Here is a 19,048-nt window from a genome sequence, read left to right on the forward strand (position 1 = left end):
ATTCCATGCCAATCAACTATTGACGGCGACAACTACGTCCAATGTTTAATGGAACAACGATTCAGATGTTACGATGTGTGGGACTGTTTATGTTGACGTGTTGAGTCTCGTTGTTTGTGTGAAGCATAGATGGATGTGAACACTCGAGACTTTCCACGGGCCGAGCAACCATCTTTTCGTTCTACGGTCCGTCTCGGACTGTTGGTGGTTCAACGGTGAGGTGGATCAGAAGAGGTGTATTACGTATGTTTTCTATCTGCACCCAGGACTCCCCAGGATAGTTTCTCGGATAGCATAATCCAGGCCGGCTCGCCTTCGATTCTGCTTACACTACGTAATCCGGCGAGCAAGAACGACAACTGTCTGTTGTACTCTTTGAGTAGGCTAGGCACACTCAAGACAGATCTCTGATCAAAATGTCCATGCGGTTCTGACTCGTCTTCATCATCAGTCAGATCAACTGTCTCGTCAACCTCTGGCATATCTCGACGGGTCGAAAATCCTTGCTGTACGACCAGTTGTCGAGGTGTAGGATGCGATGCATGATCGCTGATTTGCTTGACGGCATCTCTCCATTCCAGTGCCAAATCTTCGTAGAGATCAAGTATGGCCAGTACAGATTCTTGTATCGGTGCCAGGTTCTCGTGTTGTAGAAGTTTGCTGGTGAGGCTGAGTTGGAACGTGTCAAAGGCCGCAACTATACCATCCACGTCTACTGCTGCCTCGAGATCGACAGCGAGTTGATTAGTCACGACTGACGAAACTTCACAGACGTAGCCTTTCATAGTAGTCACAAACCAAGAGAGGTGCTGACGTAAAGCGAGAAGCTCCTTGACCCTTTGATCTTTGGAACGACTAGCCATGATACTCAACGCCCACTCCTGTTGGTGTAGTAGATACTGCGCTCGATAGAGCCTCAGCATGATCGTGAAAGCTTCTTGGCAGATTGCCATGGTTTTGCTGGTCAGGACATTCTGTAGCGCCCATGAGATCTGCTAGGTGTCAGTGACGAGGATGGTTATCTGTCAGGAAAGATCGACTTACAGAATAGTCCACAACGATTCGGCCCAAAATATCTTCGCGCTGACCGTAGGACGCAGTGGCTTTCTTATCCGTCCGAGACTTGACACGAATAGTGATGTGATCAGCCATGACGGCATCAACGGTCTCGAAAGCAGTTTGTGCCAACTCGGTCAGGATGAATCGATCATCCCAACCACTGCCTCGATCCATACGTTGGAAACTACTATATGCAAAGTTCTGGAAATGCGCACCGTTAACGCCAAAGTAGAGGTGGTTAATCGCGGTGATGTTCGCCTGAAGTCCGCATTGCAACATCAGAATCTGGCGTAAAGTCCTAGTCTCTGATCCCTCCAGTGCATCGACGAAACGAGTCAATGCCAGCCTGAAGACTTCTGAGAACGGCAGCAAGGCGTTACTCGTCGATTGCATGATCTGAGCGATGTCTAAGTCTTGTGGCCTAGAGACGTCTGGTGTGTGACCGAGAGCCTCGAGAAACATGACACTTTTTCCAGCTCTGAAGATTCTTTCAGCTAGACTTTGGATGAAATCAGGTGCAAAGATCAATCCATCGGCCTGTTTAAGTAGCATGAAGCGAGAGTGCCAAATCGATCCTCGGTCGGAACTCTCGTCAAGGCATCGTACGAAAAATAGTTCATCCGAAGCAATCAGCTTGCCTTCAGTCATCCATAATCTGACAGGACGAAGATATGGTTCTAGACATCTCGATAGAAGGGCTGCGACTTCTGCACCTTCCTCATCTTCCCCGATCAGCTGAAGGTTGCAGGCTTGTTTGAATAGATTATTGAGCAGATGCAACGCTTGAACATTATGCTTGAGAGCGTTGTCCGGTATCAGATCCCCGAGGTGAGTAAGTGGTTTGGCAACGCGATCGATTTCAGCATGCACCTTCAGGATGCTCACCACTGCCGAGTTTTCCTGCTGAAGAAAGTCTTGCTCAATGCTCGACAGCGTCCGACCGAATGCATTCAATCGAGTTTGTACTGCAGCTTGGAAACTCTGCAAGACCACACTCTGTTGGTTGGACTTGGTAAACCGGCGGACGGTCATAATCTGTGAGCCAAGTAAGGTAGAATCTTGAAAAACCTGGCTCAATGTCGATGATGCGATATTTGCTAAACGACAAGAGTGTCTGTTTTGAAACCGACCGCTACTTCCAAGTTCGAACAGATCCGTGGGGAGTCCATGAAGCATCAGCAGTATCTGACGAATTACTTGCAGTTCTGTGAGTTCCGAGCCTGAATGCATGCCTGTTATACGGTCACGTAAGTCTTTGACCTGACCCAGTTGTTCGTGGTCCTTGGGAATAACAAAGGCTCGTGCCAAGGTACCAGGATCATCTTCACCAAGAAATGAAGCAGAGGTAGACGTTGTTGGTTCGCTAATAGATTCATCGCTGAGACTGGGAGGGCGATGTTCCGAGTAGTCGGACTCGTTCTCGACATCATCCCAGATACCTTCTTCGTCAAGTGGATCATCTGCGATAATCTCGGCCCATGTCAATTGCTGCTCGACGGGTTCATCTGGGATTATCTCCAGAGCTCTGTCAGTGTCGGTCTTTTCGGCTGGACGGTCTGATAGAGCCAGCAAAAGGGCCAGCAATTCGGGTCTCCATTTGTTAGGTATCGCAGCCAACTCATCAAGACGAGGTTTTAGTGCATCTGCGAGAGGTTCATTGTTCAATACATAGAACTTTTCCAGTAAGCCCTCGAGTCGCGCATCGATCTCGAATTGGTTAACGCGGATATGATGTTGTGATTTGAAAGTTCTCAGAGCAGACTCTTTGAGTTGACTGGGTTGTCGGCGATCTCTCTAGAAGGGATAAATATTCAATGATAGGATACTCGAAACAGAAAGACGTACTCGTACGCGAGGAGTAGATGAGGAGACGGCTGTGATCAGGTCATCGGTAAGGGCACCAAGTCTTGCAGCGTGTGCCATGTTGCATCAAACAGGCACATGTTTATTCTGACACGCGATAATGGAGATGTCGAATTGATACAAATCGTGTAGAGACGAGTTGGCTCACACGCGGAGGGCCGAGTCGGAGGGAGGGAGACGCACCAGGAGTCCCAAAGGCGGTGAGAACGGGGACTCTGCCAAAAGTCGCGGCGTCGTCATGCTGCCAGGAGCTCTTGAAGTATTCCAACAAGAGCCAGATATTCAACCATCGCAGATATGGCGTTGCCTCCAGCTGTTCGCCTGATGGCGATTGGCACCATGGTTGTCTTTTGCTATCTATGCGCCCAGATCTTCCGAGCGCCGTCAAGCCTTTCCGCTGGCGGTAAGGATGCCGTCAAGTTCAGCGACATGCCCAGGGATCCCAACCTTGATCGTGCGTATACTCCCGTCTGACTTGACATACTACTAGTCTCTGACATATACTTGTAGCTACTGGAGAACCGCCGGAACCGCTACACCGAGTCTCAGGCAACAACTATGCTCCCGACAACGTTAACTCGAATCGCATCAATGCCACCATCCTGTCCCTTGTGCGCAACGAAGAGCTGGATGGAATTCTACAATCCATGCGCGACCTAGAGCGTACCTGGAACCACAAGTTCAACTACCCATGGACTTTCTTCAACGACGTACCCTTCACCGAGGCATTCAAAAAGGCCACACGTGCCATGACAAAGGCAGAGGTGCGCTACGAGCTTATTCCGAAAGAGCACTGGGACGTTCCCAGCTGGATCAATCAGGACCTGTTCCGTGAGAGCGCAGATGTCCTCAAGGAACACGACGTCCAGTACTCGCACATGCTGAGCTACCACCAAATGTGTCGCTGGAACTCTGGCATGTTCTACCACCACCCCGCCCTCAAGGACATGCAATACTACTGGCGCGTCGAGCCAAAGGTCCACTTCTTCTGTGATGTCGACTACGATGTCTTCCGCTTCATGCAGGACCGCAACAAGACCTATGGTTTCACCATCAACCTCTACGACTCTCCCCAATCCATCGCAACGCTATGGCCCGAAACTGTCAAGTTCCTTGCTGCAAATGGCCACCACCAACATCCCAACAACGCCATGAAATGGTTGACCGACAAGGAACGCAGACCAGACCACAACGTCCAAGCGAACGGCTACAGCACCTGCCATTTCTGGAGCAACTTTGAGATTGCAGACATGAACTTCTGGCGCTCTTCTGCCTACGAAGAATACTTTGACCATCTCGATCGTGCTGGTGGTTTCTTCTACGAACGCTGGGGTGATGCTCCTGTCCACAGTATCGCTTTGGGTCTGTTTGAAGATGCCCGCAAGATCCACTGGTTCAAGGATATCGGATACCAACATATTCCCTTCTTCAATTGCCCGAATTCGCCAAAGTGCAGGGGTTGCGTTACTGGACGCTTCACTGATGGCGAAAAGTGGCTGAATAGAGAAGATTGCCGTCCCAATTGGTTCAAATACGTTGGCATGAGTCCTGAATGGGCTGTTCAAAATGATGACTAGAAGCACAACGACAAAAACATTGATGCATCATTCAGGCGTTGGCGAGCGTGCGGGTTTCTCTTTTACACTTTCTATATACGTATATACCATTTTTGATTGGCACTCTTCTCTTGAAGTGGATTTGGGATGCAATATAAATATGCTCAAATGCTTTCCACAGGCCTTGCTCTACGTAGTCTTCTCGCAGTGCAAGGGCTCCCATCTCTGCACGACATCATAGCAACCTCTAAGAGGGCACAGTCGCGTTCGTATACATAAAATACGGCACAGTAGAACACGGAGGATCATTTCTCTGCTGCGAAGGGACTCTTGACATCGTTCATTACCAACCGAGATGATTTCATTGTCAAACAAATCCTAGTCTCGAAAGCCGACAACCCAGCTCCTGAAGCCTGCTCCTCTGCACTCCAAGACACAGAAACAAAAGAACTGGAAGCACTTAGTACAGTCAATAGTTCCCGAGATTAGTCTGAACAAAAATAAGAGAAAAACAAGCACCGTGAGTTGGATTCGAACCAACGACCTCCCAATCCTTAAGCGAGTGTATCAAGGTAAACGAGCGACTTTAAGGAACGTGGGTTACCAGGATCGGGTGTGCTGACCACTGCACCACCACGGCTTTTTTTTCGCTTGTTAATGGAGACATGAAGGGAGTTGTCTATAAAGGTTAGTATAGAGGGCAGGGCGTTACAGGAAGGAAGAGGTTGAGTGAGAGAGTTTTTGAAGGAAAAAGAGGCTTCGAAGTCTCAACTGTACCACTATCGTTATAGTTGTAGAACAAACATTCTAGTACAAGGGAGTCACTATGGAGAGTGGAAGCGTGAGCTGCTCGTCGGAATAGCATCCATACTCTTCTCTTCTCTCGATGGAGGGCGAGGGGTTTCAGCTTTCGCCTTCATCGAGCTTCGCACGTTTGTGAATCGATGGATCCATGAGAAGACGGCGACGACGACATACGAAAACCCATCAGGTCCAGACAGCGGCGAGTCGGGTTGAGTCCTTGTCCGGTCAGAGACGAGAATATTCGGACAATTCGTATTCTCAAGAAACTCGATCGCGGCCTGGTCAGCTGCAAAATCGCTCGCTTCTTTCGCTGCCATGGTAATCTATTGTAGGATGACCATAAACACAGCATGGTCCAGGAGTCCAGACCTACCCTCCTGTTGGTATAAAACACTCAGACGCGGAACAACAAAAGGTTCGGCATGGTGTGGGCGGATGGAGAGTATTTGAGTTCGTTTCATTGGAAGGGAGTGAAGTCTGATATAGACCTTTTCACATGCAAAAGTCGCGAGACGAGAGGTGACCCTGATCTCAACAGAGCTTGCTCGACGATACAGAATAGTTGCTTCACTCAGCGTAAAGATTTGGAAAGTCGAACGATCAGTGGGCTGTAAATAATATTGTGCGGATCATAGCCGCTTCCTAATCTCATGACGATACATATCTCTTTCCATGGCCACCTCTGTCGTGAGCCAGGCATATGCTTTTTCTCTCAACCACGCCTTGAACGCCTTGCTGCTCCAAAATCAACCGTCTCTCTCGATGGATGGAAGAGCTCTCGATCTTTCCTCAATCAAGGCTCTTATCATAGGGTGTTCTTCTACAAGAGCTCTCATCACAGGGTCCCTCTAGTCCTGGACATCTCTCAGAGCGGCTGTAAACAAGAGCCTAAAGTCAGCCATCTCTCTTATTGCGATATAGACACTTCACGGCGTGGAATACCGGGAGGCAAGGTTTCCACCAGGTTTCTTGATGCACGCCAACACTGAATCAAGTTGTCCTCGGCCACCGAGCACATCATCCATGGGTCGTTCTTGTTCCAGCTGAAGTCTGACACCCGACTTGTGTGGCCGCCGTGCATGAACAGCCTGCTCATCATGTCAGTATTGTGGTAAGATTTCAGGGAGGAGAGACACATACATTTCTGGTGGTCCATCTTCAGCGTCGTCAGGAGTCTGCTCGCTTCCAGCACGGCTGATATCCCAGAAGATGACACGGCGATCATCACCGCTACTGGCCAGGATACAAGGATCGTGGGGGTGCCATTCAATCTTGGTGACAACGTCCTGGTGTCCCTCCATGCTGTGAATCTTGCCGTGCTCGGGGAATCTCATGTCGAATATTCCCACGGTGCGGTCTGCGGAGCCTGTAGCGAAGAGCACATCGTGCTTCTGGTGGAATGCGAGAGTGTTGATGGCATCGGTGTGACCTTCGATTCTTATAGCAGGTTTCGAGTTGGAAGCGGTACGCAGATCCATCAAGCAGAAGGTTCTATCGTCTGCGACGGTTCCGAGAAGGTTCTTTCCGTGCATGGGATGCCATTGTACGTCGTTGACAGTGGCGCTGTGGTGGTTGAATATGCGTGCGGTAGTCAGGATCTTGTCTGCTTTGGAGAAGTTGTTGATGTCCCTGTGAGAGTCGGTCAGTCAGACATGGTCATGACATAGCAAGAAGTTGGCAGTCGTACCAAACACGGACAGTCTGGTCCTCGCTACCAGTAGCCAGTTGACCCTCGAAGTGAGGGTTCCAGTCGAGACCGAAACCCTCCTTCTCGTGGCCTTTGAGCTCGATTTGTGCGTCGACCTGGTTGGTCTTGGGCATGGAGGAGTGTTTTGTGCGATCGAAGACCAAGGCGTCTCCTTGAATGGTCATGGTTGCGATGAGATCAGGGTTTTGTGGCATGTAGCGTGCCTTGTTGATTTCGCCAGGGTGATTGATTTTTTGAATGACATTGAAGGAGATGGGCTGTTTAGCAGCACCGTGGCCACCAATCTCCTCCTTCTCGGCATCATAGTCGTTAGGGTTGACGGCAGGCTTGTTGGGAAGGTCGACAGAGGCGATTTGTAGATAGTCCTGGGTAGCGCGCGAAGTGTGTGTGCCAATCAGGAGGCGGTGGGTGGAAAAGTTCTTGTCGGGCAGGGACTGGACATCGGGCAGCCACTGGGTTGTGAGGGTGGGCCATTCCAGGGCTCTGCTGTAGATGACATCGTAGAGAAAGACGGCGTTCTTCTTCCAGACCTTGTACTCTTCGTTGATGATCTTGTTCTCGACGGCGGGGTCACTGACGCCAGCGGGCTGTGCTTGCATGTCTAGCATTGCCATGTTAGCTAGGAAATGCTGTGGGCGTGTGGATGGTGGAGATGGTGCGAGGCGAGAGGAAGGAAGCCAGGACGGTGAAGGATAGAGACATACCTTGATCCATTGTGTCTGCGGATCGGGATGCGTGAGCAATATGGTGTTGGTCGGTGACGGAGCTACTGAGTGGACAAAGATGGAAATGCGAAAGCACGCGCCGAACAGCTTGACGCGTTTGATCTCTGAGATTGGTTGCCAAGCACATCAAAATCCGGGGTAGCAACTCGATTTGGTAAGAGCCTCTGCTGTGGTCGACATCATCGAGTCGCCGCTCGCGCTCTCTCTCTCCTTCCTTCTTTCGAGGACTCCGTGTCGAAATATCCCGCCATACGCCCTTTCAGCACCCTTTCTCTTCTCACCCCCCTTCTCTCCCATCACTTGACCCCAATTCTTGATCTTGGAACATAGATCATCATGGGTGAGTGGCCACTTGCCCTTGCGACAACACAACACCCATAGCTGACCACTCGACCAGGTGTCCCCAAATTCTTCCGATGGATGAGCGAACGCTATCCCGCCATCTCTCAGCTCATTGCTGAGAACCGTATCCCCGAGTTCGACGCTCTTTACGTATGTCTATCCTCACCGCCTGCGCTTGCGCCAGACCACCTACATCACCTCTGACTCAGCTGCACAGCTTGATATGAACGGTATCATTCACAACTGCACACACAAAGACGGCGACCATGTCACCAAGCGCATGACCGAGGATGAGATGTTTATCGCCATCTTCAACTACATTGAGCACTTGTTTGGCAAGATCAAGCCCAAGCAGCTCTTCTTCATGGCTATTGATGGTGTTGCTCCTAGAGCAAAGATGAACCAGCAGCGTGCCAGACGTTTCCGCACTGCTCTCGATGCTGAAAATGCTCGTGAGAAGGCTATCGCTGCTGGTACTGAAATGCCCAAGGAGGCTCCCTTCGACAGCAACTGCATTACCCCCGGAACTGAGTTCATGGCTCGCCTCACACAACACCTGAAATACTTCATCGCCAAGAAGGTTTCCGAGGACATCGACTGGCAAGGCCCTGAGATCGTCCTCTCCGGACACGAAGTCCCCGGAGAAGGAGAGCACAAGGTCATGGAATACATCCGCAAGGCCAAATCACAACCCGACTACGACCCCAACGTCCGCCACTGTCTTTACGGTCTCGATGCCGATCTTATCATGCTGGGTCTTCTCAGCCACGACCCTCACTTCTGTCTTCTGCGTGAGGAGGTCACTTTTGGCCGTCAGAGCAAGGCCAAGTCGAAGGAACTGGAGCATCAAAATTTCTATCTCATGCATCTTTGCATAGTACGCGAATATCTCGAGTTGGAGTTCCAAGAACTGAAAGAGCCCGGAGTTTTGGGTTTCAAGTTCGATATGGAGCGTGTTATTGATGATTTCATCCTCATGGCTTTCTTCGTTGGTAACGATTTCTTGCCTAACCTTCCTCATCTGCATATCAACGAGGGCGCTTTGGCCCTCATGTTCGGCGTTTACAAGAAGATTCTTCCTCTAGCCAAGGGATACATCAACGAGGGCGGTGTTATTAACCTCGACCGACTTTCCATACTCCTTGATGAGCTCTCTCATGTAGAGTACCGCCACTTCGAATCAGAAAACGCCGACGCTAGCTGGTTCAAGGGCAAGCAGACTGGCCGTGAAGATGTCATGGTCAGAACCAAGAACAAGGGCAAGGTTGTCATGACCTCGTCGCAAAAGGAAGTTTATGCTCATGTTAGATCATATGTCAATGGCCGCCCTGCCGACTCCGAGCCCGCACCACTCGACCTGCCCACCTCGCTTCCTGCACGCGACAGGAAGTTCGTCGAGGACCTCGCCGACAGCCTCCATCTGCAATGGAAGAGTGTCGTGGACGACCAAGGCGAGCGCCATATCCAGCTTTCATTCTTCCCTCGCCCACCATCTGATGATTCGGATGACGAAGAGGATGAGGAAGCCCAGACAGCACTCCTCAGAGTTGTCAAGAGATACGACAACGCTGAGATTGTCGACATCAGTGCTGAAGAAGCTCAAGAACAAATGACCAAGAAGTATGACGAAAAGTTTGCTCAATGGAAGGACACCTATTACAAGTCCAAGTTCGAGTGGGGCACCGAGAACGAGGAGGAGCTGCGCAAGCTGACCGAGAACTATGTTCAAGGTTTGCAATGGGTTCTGTACTACTACTACCAAGGAGTAGTGTCATGGCCCTGGTATTACAACTACCATTACTCTCCCATGATTTCGGACGTCAAGCGAGGTCTCAAGGCCAACATGAACTTCAAGCTCGGCCAGCCCTTCCGTCCTTATCAACAACTTATGGGTGTGCTTCCTGATAGAAGTAAGACGATCGTCCCTGACGTCTACCATCCCTTGATGACTAGCGCCGACTCACCCATCATCGATTTCTATCCTCGCGATTTCGAGCTTGATATGAATGGTAAGAAGATGGAGTGGGAGGCTGTCGTCAAGATTCCCTTCATCGATGAGGAACGCTTGCTCGGCGCTATGTCCACCAGAGACCATTTGCTCACTGACGCACAACGCGCTCGTAATGAGTTTGGTGTCAGCTTGAAGTTCAGCTACGCTGCTGAGATGAACTACACCTACCCATCATCCCTGCCCGGTGTTTTCCCAGACATTCCTAATTGCAAGTGTGTGGAAAACATCTTCGAGCTCCCCACCATGGATGGTCTGGACGTGTACATCGGTCTTGTTGACGGTGTCAAGCTTGGAGAGAGTGCTTTGGCTGGATTTCCTAGTTTGCGCACACTCCCAACTACCGGAACTCTTGGCTTCCACGGAGTTACTGTATTCCAACAAGAGAGCAGAAACGAGAGCATGGTCATCACCGTGATGAACGCAGAGGAGACCAGCAGTATTGAGCATGCCAAGCTCAAGCTTGGCCAGGCAGTCCATGTCGGCTACCCCTTCTTGCACGAGGCAAAGGTCACCAGAGTGTCCGACGAACTTTTCGATTACGTTCTCGCCAACCCCGATGCTGAGGCTACACCCAACAACATCGAGGCCATTCCCCATGGTCCTCCCGAGATCTCAAACTGGAAGAAGAAGGCCAGCCGCATTGAGAGCGTCTATTCTAAGAGATTAGGTGTTATTATTAGCGATGTTGAGGCAATGGTCCACGTCGAGATGCTTGTTGGTCTCCGAAAGACGGATGAGGGCGCGACTATCAAGGAGTACGCAATGGTCGAAGGTTTGGAAGCTGACTACGCCGTTCAAGCTATCGTCGACGAAGTCATCTCTCCTGACCAGCGTTTCCTGGAGAAGGCTGCCCTCCCGCTCGAGGAAGAGTTTCCTCTCAACTCCCGCGCCTTCTTCCTTGGCGACTTCAATTACGGTAGACCCGCGATTGTTGATGGCTACGAGAATGGCAAGACCAACGTCAGAGTCAACACTGTCAAGGTTAGAGAGCCTGACTTTGGCCATCAGATCGCCCAGCAGGCTGAGCGTCAATTCCCATACAAGCCTGCCTATGCTGTTGCAAGAGAGCTGAACCTACACCCTCTTGTCCTGTCCAAACTAACTGCATCCTTCCGCGTCAGCTCATCGGGTCTGCAGCTCAACCTCGGTCTCAACCTCAAGTTTGAGGCACGCAAGATGAAGGTTCTGGGATACAGTCGCAAGTCGGAGCGTGGTTGGGAATACAGTCAGAAGGCCGTTGACCTCATCGCTACTTACATGACCAAGTTCCCCGAGTTTGTCGCACGCATTCAGGCCAACCCTTCGGGCGACGTCTTCAACGACACCGACTTCTACCCCGCCGAGATCGCTAAGGAGAAGATGAAGGAGATTGGTGCTTGGCTCAAGAGTGTCGAGACCAAGTCTCTTGAGCGTGTCCCTCTTGACGCTGAGCAGATGAACTCTGATACTGTCATGGCTCTTGAGCGTGCCGCAGAGCATTATCTGTCTCTATCGGCCAGCCAGATCGAGGACAAGCCTATGCGCGGTGTTCCTCGTCACGCTCTTCTCAAGCCCAGTGACGCAGAGCAGCGTCTTGGTGGCCAACGCTTTACTCTTGGCGACCGCATCGTCTATGTTCAGGATTCTGGTCGCGTTCCTATCGCTTCCAGAGGTACTGTCGTCGGTGTTACCAAGACACCCAGAATGACTATGCTGGACGTTGTGTTTGATTACTCCTTCATGTCTGGTACCAGTCTTGGTGACCGTTGCAGTCCTTTCAGAGGAAGCACTGTCCCAGTCACCAGTGTTCTGAACTTGACAGATAGACAATGCATTGCTGAGAGCAAGGCTGCTGCATCAAAGCGTCAGCCTCCTAAACAGACCCCTCTGACTGTGAACAACGGTTACGGACCTCCTCAGGAGCAATGGCGTCCTGCCAACGCCCCTCCTCCGCTCAGAGGCTCTTTCAGCGGAGCCATGAATGGACGTGGTCGCGGTGGCCATGACAACCTTGCCATGCGTGGTGGAAACCCCAACCGTGGCCGCGGTCGTGGAGGCAGAGGCGGCTACACTGTTGTCGACAACAGCGACCCTATGGAGAATGTTGTTCGCAACAACCTTGCATTCCGCCCTCAGAACATGAGCGCTGTTCCCCCTCCTGCTATCCTGAACAATGATTACCGCGGTAGAGGTAGAGGAGGACGCGGCCGTGGCGAAGGCAGAGGTCGCGGTGGCGCAGCTCGCGGCGCACCTAGAGGTAGAGGAGGTGCTGTCAATGGCGATGGCAACAGCTCGTAGGGAGGGCTTCCACCATATCACGATTCGACGTACTGGATGACGAAGATTACGGAGTTGATGAGCAGGAGATAGGATGATTTGATCGTTGAAGGAGATGGACCTTAGCCATTTGCTTCTTCTGTGATCATGTATCATGTATCTCGTATCTCGTATCTCGTAGATGTTTCTTGATCAAAAGAGATACCCACAATGCTATTTCAAGACTTGCTCTAGAGCTATGTATTTTTGTTCCACACTTGCTTGCTCAACATGTGGTCCGCTCTTGCTTCGAGCCTCAAGAGAAGACTTACCCAGACTGTGAAGTTGCACTGCTACATGATACAATGCTAACGATCTTTGTTAGTCACGACGACATCATTGTCACAAAGTGTGGATGATTCGAGCCTTGTAGACCAACAACTGTGCCAGATGATCGATGGTCATACTATAGTCGTCTCATGGTGTGTCGTCGACAATAGTCTTTTTTCTGCAGCTGATTCAGCTGAATTGTTGTTTTCGATGGTAGGAGGTTTGGGAGGTAGTTTTTCTTTTTTACTCTCGAGTGAATCAGGCTTTCTCCATCTTTCCCATGAGCTTTCCTTCACTCGTTACCCTCGCTACATAATCTGCCAGAATTGGCCACAGGAGTAATTCTTCCAGCCCCTTTAGTGCAGCGGTCTAGCACGTTCCACGTCTGATGTCTCGCAAAAACGAGCACGGTAAGGCGAAGGAGGGTTCCGAAAGGTCGACTTCACTTCGTCGTCGGAATTGGAAAGGCGCGAGTTCGATTCTCGCAGGGGGCACTGAGTTCTCTTTTTTGCTGCTTGTTCTAGGCTGACTTTCTTTTTTTTGTTTCTCTTGGATCATTTGGAGCAGTGGTTTCGGTATAGAGGAGAGATCGGTCGTGTAGCCGAGTGTTTTGCAGGAGGGAGGCGCACCCGATGATCACGAAGCTGGAAGTAGAAGTCGAGGGTAGACAAGCTGATGTCTTTGGGGATCGTTGTTAGCGCAATGTTCGATCGAGGCAGGATGAGGCATCTACGGGCTGAAGGAAGGAAGCTGCGATTATCAGAGAGCGCTACTTTTCGAGTATTACCGTAGAAGTTCAAAACTCGATGAACAAAGAGGAAGTAGATGTATTATATACGCTGAGAGTCGTGATGATACCGTCTCTCGATGTACTTACTCATCTACATCTGGGTAGAGTTGTGCATATCAAATATTCTTTGAATACGCCTTGGTAAAATCGTCCGAGCGATCAAGAAACGCAGACTTGAGCGCATAGGAAAGAGCATGCATCGCAAAGATCAAAACTACAAGAAGGATTCAGAGCTAAACTTCAGGCAAAAACCTCCCTTCAATACACATATGGCGCCCATAGCCCGGATTTGAACCAGAAACTGTCGACCCTCGTCGCCCGGCAATCCTGTACGGATCGTTAAGAGCGACCGTTCATCCGATACCTCGAGTTACGTCCAGCAGATCCAAAACTCGAGATATCGCATACAGCTGCAGTGCTCTGTTTTCTCTCGGCCAATGGATTGAGGCTTCCTTTGAGACTTGGATAGAGGTGAGGTTATGTTCTTCAACAAGCTATATGCTGCTACATTGAACAATCTCATTATCGACCCTGAGCGCAACGGATTATCTATCAAAATGCACGATCCTTTGGCAGAACGAAGCACCATCCATTGAAGGTCCCACGAGCATTACTTGTTCATCAGGCTCTCTTTGGACACATATCTGACATCAACATCACCACGGTTTGTAACAACTATGAAAAAAGATAAGTGTATGGGAAGAGAACCATGGTATTCATCATCTCACTCTATAACTGCAAAACTGTAACTTTCCTCTTTCTTCTCCTTCCCTATTCGTAATCTCTCTTCTTGCTCATTCCTTCCCTATTCGTAATCATTCCTGCTCCTTCCTTCTCAGTTCTCCTTTCTCAATGGGTGAGGGCGCTGAACAGAAGGACTGCCTTGGCGGCTCACGGGTTCGCGAGTGCCGGCACGAGGGCTGCGAGGGATACTGCTGGCCCTGGTGCCAACGCGACCACGTGGCTCGCGCAGGCGAGTGAGCTCCTCGCTCATTCTCTGCATGGTTCCTTCTCTCTCCTTCACGACGGTACGAAGCTGCTTGACTGTGTCTTCGTACTTCTTGATCAAGGTGTCGTTGTTGATTGCCTTGAGTTTGGCACGCTCGCCAGAGGCCTGGATTTGGAGCTCGACGATCTGCTTGGCTTGGTCGGCATTGCTGTTTGCCAGCACGGTGTTCTCGTTCGAGCGGTCTTGGTACTGGCTACGCAGGTAGTCGAGCTGTTCCTCGAGCATCTTGCCACGCTTAGTCTGGTCCTTGCTCTCATTGACAGCGGCGACGGCCTCGGCCTTGCTCTTCTCGAGCTCGACACGCTCAGGGACTGTGTGGTCGAGCAGGGCGGCATTGGCAACCTCCAACTGCTTCTTCAGGTTCGAAACCTCGTCACGCAGCGAGAAATTCTTGGCCCTGAGATCATCGTTGGAAGTTCTTAGTCTCTCCTCTCTCTGGATAGCCTCGTTGCGTTCCTTCTGTGCCTGGACCATCTGTGCGCGCTGCTCTTCACAATTGTATTGGAGAGCTTCCATAGCTTGAGTGAGCTCGCGGAGCTCTGCTTGAGCATTGCTGAGCTGTAGGAGAGTGGCGGCGTGTTGCGAGGGAGCCACAGAGTTGCTGACGTGCGAGTTGGTAGGGATGGTGCCGGGCGCAAGGTGCATATCGGCCGGGTTGATGGTCAGCGGAAGCGAGTCATCGACGCGGGCCCTCTTTGCCAGAGCCACTTCATTGTCTTCATCCAGTGAGCGTTTGTTAGAGCCACTGTTATCGACCATGAGTTCATCCTCCGATGACTGGCTTTGACCTCCCTCGATCAGTTGTAGCGATTGAAGGCCGTATAAAGTCCAGTCGGCCTCACCTGGGTTCAGAATCCAAGACACTATGTCGGATGCCTTACGCTCAAAGTCGGTGTCGGTGCCACGGCTTTCCCATCCAGCCTTCTCTCTCTCGTTGGTGGCGGTACTGAGGAGGACATGGAGACGCTGTGCTTCAGACATGGTAGAAGTAGAAGGGAGGTAAAGCTCCGCATGCTCAATGGACAGAGGGATGACAAGGGAGATTGTAGGCACCAGAGATTCACGTGAAAGCATCTTCTGAGTACGTGTGATTATGTCTTTGGACGTGCTTCCGTCGATGGCGACAATCATGTCCATGTCTAGTGATGTTGTGTCGACGGACTCGACGCTATTCAACAAGATGGTCGCAGTTGATTCGTGGTTGACAACGTTGTTTTGACCATCAATGACGTTGTACATGATGTTGATGCCTTGCAAAAAGCCTTGGAGGACGGCAGCAAGTCTTCCAGGGTCAACAAGCAATGCAATATGAAGGTTGTGACGCTTGGCTGCATCCAGAAGGCTCTTGATGAATCTGAACTTCGAACTCACGGCCATATCCCATTCTGATTGAGAGGTTGGAGAACTTTGAGTAGATGCGTCGGGGTTGTTGAGATCTGTGTGGTTGACGATATGATGAAGCTGGAGCATGAAATTACGAGCTTGTTGTGCAAGTGTAGAATCGGCTGGCAAGATTCCGTGCAGAGTAAAGCTGTCAACTATGGCTTTGGAATCATGGAAGGCACATGTGTAATGATCTCTCTGTAATGGCGCAAATTCTAGCGAGACCAAGTGCTGGTTGTTAGAGTTTGTCTCAACTTCAATGTCGTGCATGGCGAGATCTTGCGAGATATAGGGTCGTGAAGTCTCGGTATTGATCTGTGGACCTTGTCCAGGCATAAGAGTCTCGTAGTGTTCAGAGCGAGTGCTTTGCTCGGGTGTCTCTTCAGGGATGTTCTCGACAGGAGGAACAGTTGAGGGTGAGCGATCTTCGCGATCGGTAATGGCTGGCGACATGAGTCTTGCGGGAACAGCAGATGCAGGCTTGGGCGAATGCATGAACGGTGCAGAAGGTTTGGCAGGAGTACTGGTGACAGCACGAGCAGCTGCGGCTCTCTCATCAGCGAGAGCTTCTTCTCTAGCCTCAGCATCACGTCTGGCCCGGTTCGTAGCTTTCATTTCTCTAATTCTGTCGGCGAACTTGATCCTCTTGGGTGTGCCATCGGGGTTCAGCTTCGGGGTGCCGTCGGAATTCCGCTCGATGCTAGAGCTACCGAGATCAGACATGGTCTTGAGAGGTGAGGGAGCCGAATCACCGATGGTGTTGGGCAAGTTGGATGGTAAAGATAGGACAGGACTTGACGGAAGCGACACCGGAGCGAACGCGAACGCGGGCGCGATCTGGGTGTTGAATGCAAGAGATGATGTTGTAACTTCCTCGGCAGAACTTTGGACAAAATCAAGTGTCGGACGTTGCTGAGTAGGTGGTTGCTGGAACGAGACCTGTTGGGCGGCTTGATCCACGTGACTTTGCTGGGTAAACACTTGTGGTGGGTGAACAGAAGCGGCCTGGCCAGACTCCTGATTGAGCGCAGCAGGAGAAGATGAGGGTGCCTCAACTGAATCCTTGTTCTTTGATGAAGACTTGGCTGGGTGTGAGGCTTGGTTTCCAGAGTGCGACTGCGATTCAGTTGATTGATCGGCAGGGTCCGTGGGTGGTGCAGTTGAGTTAGAACTTGAGCGCGCAGCTCCTCGAGCTGGTGATGGAGAACGTGTGGAAACTTGATGGATGGTTCCCTGAGCAGCAGAACTTGATGCTGCTTCTGCGGGTACACTGGTATTGTTTCTGGTTGATAGTTCAAGTGGTGGTTGTTCACTTGCAGCCAGAGCAGCGACGTCCGACTGTGGGGCATCCTTAGGATCCTGGAAAGGAAGGTCAGCCGAGCCAATCACAGCGCGTCATGTCGCGTTACAGGATGCGACACCGATCGATTAGATAACAGAGCAGCATAACATATTAGTGATGAATGGATGGCGATGGGTCTTACCTGTGCAATACTACTCTCAGGAACAGGCAGCTCTTGAGTCATCATCTTGTCGGCAATGTCATGCTCTACAACGATCTGGCTTTCGGTCGAAGCATCCTCGCGAATTTGCATCTGATCATCCATGACTTCTTGGACTTCGGTGCGCTGCTCTGATATGTGCAGACTACTGCCGTCGAGGTAACTCTGTGAATCACAGATGACAGCATCTGGGCCAAAGCGACGATGCGGCAGATTGGAGATTGTATGAACCCCGGAAGAACTGTTGATTGTAATGTTCTCGAAGGTCGATCCAGATGGCTCGAAGGGTGAGTTCTTCGCTGACAAACTCGAAGCAGCAGCAGCATCAACTATGGATTGAGAGTCTGCGGGCTCTTCCATAACGGTGTCTTCTCCAAGATGAAGCGGCTCTTGTTGTGTGCCTCTGACAATCTGAGACGAACGGAAGTCACTAATCCCGTCGTCGAATTCCAGGGAGGGTTGTCGACCAGGCGATTGTCTCGACAATTGCTGTCGGCCAGGCGACTGCTTGCGTGCGGACCGGACTTCACGCTGTAACTGCGCAGCAGCCGGATCTTCGTACAGTTCGCTTTCATCGATCTCCATCGCACAATCTTCTTCAGTACCAGATGCACCAACTGGAGTCTTGGGGCTTGGTCTCCTAGGCCTGCCTCTCTTCTTAAGAGCAGCAGTAGGTTTGGCCTCCTGCACGTGTTGGGCTTCTTCAGAAGACTCGGGAACTGCGTTCCGCCTGCATTTGGCTCTGAGAAGGACATCCGAGTCGTCGTCGGAAGAGATGTTCACAGCCTTCGAAGCGCTGACAGGACGCTTGCGTTTCTGGCCGGTGGAACGACCAAGTTCCAATATCACAGGAGGGCGGCTCGAGCCTTCTCTATTGTCGACCTTCTCTTTCTCCTTTGAAACGCCTTCCGCGGCAGCATTCGATTTCTTGGGTCTACCAGGGCCTCGTTTGGCGGGTGGATCGGCGACTTCGTCCTTGTCTTCTGCCTGAGCGTTCGCAATTTCGGAGAGTCGCGGATTTCCAGACTTCGTCTCCGTAGGCTTCGGCTCAGAGACTCTGGTTACAGGCGAATCGACTTCGACGACAGGGTTCTTTTTGCTGAACTTCACCCTGATCGAAGGTCGATGTCCAGAAGCTGTGGTCGCAGGAGTTTGGTTTTCGCTGCCAGGCTCTTCGTCATCTTCGTCAGTCTGGATAGGCTCGTGGGAGGAAAGACGACCAGCGGTGTTGCTCTTTCTCTTCTTGTTCTTCTCATGGGCCAGTCTCTTCTTCTCCTTCTTTTTATCTTCCCATTCTTGAATTGCCTCAGCGGTAACGTAAGCTTTCGGTTCCCAGGTAGGCCTGAACGATTCCGAGCCAATGTCCTCCCAATCGACCAAGTATTTGGTCTTGTTCTCGTTCAGAATACCGCGGACGGAATAGTACGGCTCCTGGTTTTCCTCGGGCTCCTCGCTCACATGGCGAGACTTTCGCTTCGAAGATCCCATACTGGCATGTCCTTCGTTTGCTCCGAGGGGTCTGCGACCGGAGACTTGTCAGCTTCTCGACTCAAGGCATGATTTTTCGTGTCACCCGCGTGTGCCAGGCAAGTTTGTATTCTTGAGGAGGACGCGACGGGTGTGGGGAAGCTTGGTAAATTGGAGAACGCTACGCGTAGGGCGGCGCTTTCCGATTCAAGACACAGCACTTACCTGATATATATATGCAAGACTTGAGAAGAAGTTCTCTTC

The 19,048-nt window shown here is 51.0% G+C and overlaps 4 protein-coding genes across 4 annotated transcripts; 1 reads left to right on the forward strand and 3 right to left on the reverse strand.

Annotated features, from left to right (window-relative positions):
* Nucleotides 1-239: 239 nt before the first annotated feature.
* On the reverse strand, nt 240-2,982 carry M436DRAFT_42578 (uncharacterized protein; the record flags this gene model as incomplete). The annotated part of the gene is made up of 3 exons (XM_013573530.1): nt 240-992; nt 1,045-2,853; nt 2,911-2,982. 3 exons carry the CDS (start codon nt 2,980-2,982, stop codon nt 240-242), a joined length of 2,634 nt encoding a protein of 877 aa, XP_013428984.1.
* Nucleotides 2,983-3,219: 237 nt separating this feature from the next.
* On the forward strand, nt 3,220-4,499 carry M436DRAFT_42907 (glycosyltransferase family 15 protein; the record flags this gene model as incomplete). Its single annotated transcript, XM_013573596.1, has 2 exons — nt 3,220-3,376; nt 3,433-4,499. The coding sequence occupies 2 exons, from the start codon at nt 3,220-3,222 to the stop codon at nt 4,497-4,499; spliced, it is 1,224 nt and encodes a 407-aa protein (XP_013429050.1).
* A 1,690-nt stretch (nt 4,500-6,189) lies between these two features.
* Nucleotides 6,190-7,704, reverse strand: M436DRAFT_62281 (nucleosome remodeling complex, CAF-I subunit; the record flags this gene model as incomplete). The annotated part of the gene is made up of 4 exons (XM_013573705.1): nt 6,190-6,370; nt 6,423-6,911; nt 6,970-7,591; nt 7,695-7,704. 4 exons carry the CDS (start codon nt 7,702-7,704, stop codon nt 6,190-6,192), a joined length of 1,302 nt encoding a protein of 433 aa, XP_013429159.1.
* A 6,554-nt stretch (nt 7,705-14,258) lies between these two features.
* On the reverse strand, nt 14,259-18,805 carry M436DRAFT_62283 (uncharacterized protein; the record flags this gene model as incomplete). Its single annotated transcript, XM_013573706.1, has 2 exons — nt 14,259-17,174; nt 17,300-18,805. 2 exons carry the CDS (start codon nt 18,803-18,805, stop codon nt 14,259-14,261), a joined length of 4,422 nt encoding a protein of 1,473 aa, XP_013429160.1.
* Between the last annotated feature and the right edge of the window lie 243 nt (nt 18,806-19,048).

Source organism: Aureobasidium namibiae, assembly GCF_000721765.1.
Source record: "Aureobasidium namibiae CBS 147.97 unplaced genomic scaffold scaffold_5, whole genome shotgun sequence".
Lineage (NCBI taxonomy): Eukaryota > Fungi > Ascomycota > Dothideomycetes > Dothideales > Saccotheciaceae > Aureobasidium > Aureobasidium namibiae.